Source organism: Symphodus melops (assembly GCF_947650265.1).
Source record: "Symphodus melops genome assembly, chromosome: 1".
Classification (NCBI taxonomy): domain Eukaryota; kingdom Metazoa; phylum Chordata; class Actinopteri; order Labriformes; family Labridae; genus Symphodus; species Symphodus melops.
In genome coordinates, this window is record NC_136691.1 from 33,818,983 (window position 1) to 33,825,570 (window position 6,588).

Consider the following 6,588-nt stretch of genomic DNA (forward strand, 5'->3'; position numbering starts at 1 on the left):
ACTCTGACCTCAACAAAGTTATTCTCATATTGTTGCAGCTAATAATAATAGCATGGTCAAAAGACCAGGATAAAAAGAGGTTTTGAATTATTGAGCCTAATTTGGTGATCTTCTCAGAATACAAAATGTTGCTTCACCTGTTCATCGGACCCTTCTGATCCGTCAGACTTTCTCATAGTAGACTTCTCTTAAATACTTGCGTGTTCGTTGAGCTATGTGCAAACAGCACCGGCACACAGAGGTGCTTTTCTGCAGCACATCCAGGGCAGCGTTTAACTCTTTGCACGCGTTTTGTGTCTTTTTGATTTATTAGAACACGTTTACGCAGCACAAAAAGCCACACAATCTTTTTGTGAATCTGATCCTCAGGGGTTTTTTCTGCTTCAGCCTTATTTGGCGCCGTACGACTCAACGTGGTGAATCCCAGTGTAAACTAATGCGTACACTGGTCCTACTGGTCAGTGGATTAATTTCCTCAGTCAACATGTTCCTGTCGAGTTCATGTCTCGATCCCTAGCTTCAAGTCTTCTCCAACATGGCATGATGCTCATTCAGTAAATGATGTTCCCGTTTCGAGGCAGAGCAGAAAGCAGGGGAGGAGTTAGGCGGACACAGTGGAGCGCTCAGCGCAGAGAGACGGGAGCGTGATTTGAGATGTTTGTGTGACATGAAAATACAGACAGGAGACAGGAAGGGAGGAGAGGGAGCTCGGATATACCACCTGGACAGACAACGGCGAGTTTCTACGCTGTTAGGACAAATCATTAATATGTTATCACACTGATATTCAACAAACATCTTACCCACTTTACGAGCCACGCTTTGTCATGCAACTTTCTCTGTTCACAAACATAAGTCATCACCCTTCATGTGCAGCGTCAGGAGTCACAATTCAGACAGCAACAAAGCTTACAGACCTCTCCCACGGGCATTATTCAACTTTGACTCTTAATGAATCACACAATTCAAATGACATAGTGATTAAAATGTTTATTTTATTTATTCAGGAAAATGAATCATGTATTAAAAAGTTAAAGATTTGAAGCGGTATAAAGAGAAGTGCAAAAGGTGTGAAAGCTTTACAACTTGTTGTGTGTCAGCCGTTTGACAGCTTAGAGAAAGGCAACAGATTGTTACACATCATGTGTCTCGGCTGGTCCTTCATCTAAAAGTATGACACATTATCTGGAAGAGAAAACACAGACAGAGATGCACGTTTGAGCGATGACAGGGAGGGATCGCTTCAGCTGCTCCAGATGAGCACTTCTCAATCAAAAGGATTCAGATTTCTACATGATCGTCTGCAGGACTGTGAGTCTCAGTAGAGCCCGACTGTGATGGTGCTCTCTCTCTCTTTTCTCTGCATCCCCCTTTCTCTCTCTCTCTCTCTTCACGGTCTCCCTTTCTCTCCTCTTATCTCTCTCTCTCTCTTTCTCCGAGCAGCTGCACCCAGAAACTCAAGGCTGCTTGGTTTCACTTGTTATTTATAGCTGCCACATCTTTTTTTTTTTTTTACCTTTTTTAGACATGTTCATGTCAGCATGATAGTAACTGTATGACTCCAAAAAACTAGCTCAATTGAAACTGATGGATAATTCAATTCCACATCCTCACATTCATCACAACATGTTTGTACGGAGGCTCAAGTGTGTCACGAAGAATACTTCGAAACGTTTTCATTTGTGAATTAAAATTAGGAATAAAATCAAATATTAAATGCTGGTTAAAAAAGCAAAAGCAGAAGCTGGGAGGATTTTTAGGATGTTGTTTCCGTTTTTTCACGTTTCATCGTGTGTATTTATCACTCGTACTTTTACGTGGCGTAATATTTCTGAGTGCTGTTTATTTAAATTCATGTAGAGACCAAACTAAGAACTCAAAATGATCACTTTACTGTCAGGAATCTGCCACATTACATTGTCCCTGTTATATAAACTCTATTTAATTCAATTAATTAAAATGTCTTCATCTCAAGTAAGGCTGTTTTTAATGTCATTAAATAAGACGTCTGTTATAAGATGTTATTTGTGACTTTTGAGCATCTTTAGGTAAAATAATACTGTTAAAAATAATGTAATAAAGATTTAAACATAGTAATGAAATAATAAACTGTGTAATGGCAGCCTGAAGGAGCTCGTGTTAGAGCGTTCATAGACGGCTTCATGTTCTCTGAGAGTTAATTATAGAGAGTCTTTAGGGAAATCAATACAAGTAAAATGAGCACTTTTTTCATTATTATTTTCGTACTCATGGGTTTCTGGGTGCATGATTCAAAACAGAAATCAAACGATTAAATCCATTTTGCTTAACTCCCCAATGGTATCCTTCAATACAAACGTTTCCACTCATTGATTTAGTAGACTGAAGAACATTTCAAGAATAACTGACACATGTTAAAGGATCAAAGGTAGGAGACGAACTCTTTGGACCAGCTTGAATCTTTGACATCAGAAACGAGAGACGGGCTGATCAGAGTTTTCATTCTTTTCTCTGACACTAAATGCTGTCATTAAGACAGTCATCTAAGTGACTGATTAATCACGTTTCAGTAAGATACTCAGTGAGAAGCGTTACGTTACATGACTTAACTTCATCAGCTTCTTTCTCTAAGTTTTGTTTCTTGAGCTGGACTTCTTCGTGTGAACGCGAGGGGAGCGGAGGGTCACGTTTGGTTCAGTACAGTCTGGTATGGTAGACCATGATCTTGCCTGCGTTTACACAGCCAACCATATTCTTACACATCACTAAGTCACAGCAGCGTGACATGGTGTAGACCGCCAATAAATTCAAGAGAGAAGAAGAACGTGGCACAGTAAGCAAAGATCGATGATATCTGAGGTCATCCATGGGGCAGTGCTAATGCTAAGAGCAGTCTGGCATATTTTTAAGTTTGGTGTTTGCGTGTCCTTTATTACAGCTGTTGCACTATAAGGGAAGATTCTTTTGACCAATCAAAGGACTGCAGTGTGCCTAGCTTCAGTCTTGAGGGTTAGATTGATACCCCCAACAGAAGAGTAAAAGACAGCACAGATCTGTTATTTCTTCCCCCCGTCCCAACTTTTGACCGCCAACTCATGTGTACCATACCCGACCTGACTGAACCAAACCACCTTTCCATTTATAAACCTTCTTATTGATCCTAAATAATCTGCTTTTATTCTCGTGACACACTTGAGACTCCACAGCTCGTAGCAGATTCTGATCACTTGTTGATTTCTGGTTTCCAGGGGAACAAAAACAGTGTGAAATATTTGTCCCAAGAGTAGCTGGCTCTTTTTAACACAACACCTCACTCTACTAGTCTGAACTTCAGGTCCTGCTTCATCCACTGTGTCCCACAGATGTCTGGTTACATGTTCATGCAGCAGTACTTATTCATGATCAGCTCAGTGATACACTGACAGTCGAGGTTACAAACGGCCTCTTCATTGTGACAAACATCTGTCAACATCTGTGGGACACAATGAACTCACCTGTCCTGCTATAGCACAGGACCGTCAGTATACACACTGAGCCTGCTGGTCAGGCGGTGCGTTCAGGGACTCACCGTCATTATCAGAGTCAGAGTCTGCAAGGGGGGGGATGCGTACGAGGATCTGACGGCGGTCTCTCTGGACCACCAGCTGCAGCTTCCCTCTCGACTTCTCGATCAACTTCCCGGCATCGTGCAGAGAGAGGTTCTCTGTGACCGTCCCGTTGATCTGCACACAAACACGAACATTACATTTTGATATTATTGAGATCACCCTGGGGTCAATTTATCTTAAAGCACTGAATGAACTCAGTTGTCCTGTTTTATCATTAACTTCAGCTGTATCGGATTTTTACTTTAAAAAAGTAGGAATTAATCCATCCAATTAGAAGTGTGTTGTTGACTCTTCCTTGGATGTCACATGACATCCAGCCAATCACTGTGATTCAATGATTCAGACCGTTTCTCCTGCATCCACCAGAGTAAGCTGTGCTGATCGAGATTGGTCAATAGAACCAGTAGGAACAGGTGGACATGCTCCCTATGTATGGAGGCTATACAGTAATTCTCCAAGCGGGTGGTCAAGTCCGATCTGTGCATCCTTCCCCGAATTCCATTCCCCACTTTTTATCCCGATTTCCTACTCTGTTCACTGTCCCATCAAAATAAAAGCAAAGAGCCCAAATAGAAATCTTTCAATGAAATAAGTGTTTGTCTGTTTGAGTTCATACGAGACTTCAGGAGCGGTTTTATAATTGTGAACATCTGCAGGTTGGGGACCTTTGTGCTGATCTGTGTGGGTGTGACTGTGCGTCTTCACCTTGAGGATGATGTCTCCCTCCTGCAGATTTCCGTCCTTCGCAGCGAGGCCGGTGCTCGTCATCTGTTTGATGAAGATCTGACTCCCCAAACGCAGACCGTACTCTACAGAAACACAAACAAAGCAACTCTGTTACTGCAAACTGCTTTGAGTCAACCTTTTGGACAAAAGAGGAAATGAGGGTGTAAGTGATTGATTAAATTCTAAATGTAAGATTTGCCTCCGAGCACGAACACAGTGTTCAGGCCTAAAGTAAGTTTTTAAGACATGTTGAAAGATATTTGGTGATTAAATAAATCAATGAGAAGCAGGACCTTGTTTTCTTGCTGCGAGCACGAACACAGTGTTCAGGCCTAAAGTAAGTTAAAGTAAGTGTTCAGGCCTAAAGTAAGTTTTTAAGACATGTTGAAAGATATTTGGTGATTAAATAAATCAATGAGAAGCAGGACCTTGTTTTCTTGCTGCGTTCACACTGCAGACAGAAGTGACTTCTTACGAGTGAAAAGCACATCGAAGTCACAAGGGATCTGACCTTTTCCAATCAGATCTGTTGCACTTCCATATGTGAACCAAATACAGGTCAAAACTTTTCCAATGTGGCCTCAGACTGAACAGCAAGGTTTAAATGCATGATGACACTTTGACGTGACTTCACAAACTGTCATTAGTTAAATTACATAAAGACACATCGATGATTTTCATACTCAAACAACAAACAACACAAACTCAAAAACTTATAAAGAAGTACTGTAGCTCTTCAGTGGTGTAATTCACAAAAACAAACTGCTGTCTCTTGTGTAAATAAATACAATCTGAAGTTTTTTTCTTGTTTTACTTTCTGAAATCAGATTAACAAAGTGTCTGAAGGCCAAGACAATACGTTTCAGCTGCAGCTCCGACAGCTTACGAAAAAGTACGAGGCTCATTAAAATGAATATGAAGACGTAGTTAAAGAAGTAAGTATGAGACAGGTTATATCTGAAATGTCTCAGTCAGTGTTTCGTCCCTGTGGAAGGACGATAAATGTCCACCATAAAGCAGAGAAGAGACAATACATGATATTGTGTTCACAAGAACGAAGACAGTGTTTTCACTAATAATCATCTTGTAATAAATGCAGCTGCTGACATGTTGTTCACACGTGTCTCGTCTATAGCCAAGACTCAACGTGTGATTTTTAACAGCACTTCAAATCAAGACGCATTTTATTAACATGTCACATCCTCAAATACAAGCGCCTTTATGAACATGAACTCCTTTTAATTTAAAAATCTGACAACAGACTGAAATCTAAAACGTCTTTGTCGTGGCCGTGTGTGTGTGTCTGCACTGATTGCACATGCAGCGTTTGGGTCAAACAAAACACAGGGAGTGCGTTCGTTAGGAACGTCAGCTTCAGTTTTTGGGACAATCACAACACTGTAACAGCGTTGCTGCAGTGTACAACAGGCTGCACCGTTACAGACGTTAAGTTTCCTGTTTCTGATCGACTTTAAACACAACCACCAGCTAATCTCTGCATGATAAATACAGACAGGGTGAGATTTAACAGAGAAAAGTAGAAGCAGCTTATGAATCAAATATTCACACATGAGTCGACTCGGCGTGGAAGTCTGCAGCCAACCTGCGTAAAGCTATATTTTAAAAGACTGAATCGTCTTTCTCACATGTACAGAGGATCTGGCACAAACACGCAGGAATTAAACACCGTAGGCTCTTCTTTTTTAGACTCTGCACAGGGATTAGGCAGCAGTAAATTTGTTTCACACCACGGCCTGAACAGTAGGGGGGTGACCCGAACAGATTACCGATCAGCTGTGATCAGTCTCTATACGAGCTGCAACACAAATAGTTTAAAAGTGTGTGCACGCACGTGTGTGTGTGTGTGTGTGTGTGTGTGTGTGTGTGTGTGTGTGTGTGGATTGATTTCCACATCAAAACCAGACTCTGCAATGATGGCTGTTTTACTGCAACAAGAATAATTGTCACGTTTTGATCCTCACACATCCCTAAAAATCATATATGACCCGATCAAAAAAGGGGAAAGGCAGCGTGTCTGTGGGTCTCTCTCCCTCCTCACGATCAACACAGGAAAATCATGAACAACAGATCTACAGGTTCATTTCTTATTTTGAACATTGAGCATGACCTGCTGAGGAGCTGGTTATAGGTTCAAAAGTTACTAAAATAGTTGCCATGGTGATCTAGACTGGTAAGAAGTGAAGAGTCTTCATAGTCCTAAACCCTGAAGGGAGTGGATAACACAACAGGAGCTTGTAGATCATAAGTTGGTTTC

General features: G+C 41.2%; 1 protein-coding gene across 1 annotated transcript in view; it reads right to left on the reverse strand.

The window, feature by feature from the left end:
* The window catches only part of LOC306828294 (tight junction protein 2-like), a 104,112-nt gene that overhangs the window by 25,898 nt on the left and 71,626 nt on the right, over positions 1-6,588 (reverse strand). Inside the window, exons 6-7 of the mRNA XM_079350678.1 lie at positions 4,293-4,396; positions 3,548-3,701 (exon numbers count right to left, since the gene is read on the reverse strand). Of these exons, the coding sequence (XP_079206804.1) occupies positions 3,548-3,701; positions 4,293-4,396 (258 nt within the window). The remainder of the gene's footprint in view (positions 1-3,547; positions 3,702-4,292; positions 4,397-6,588) is intronic.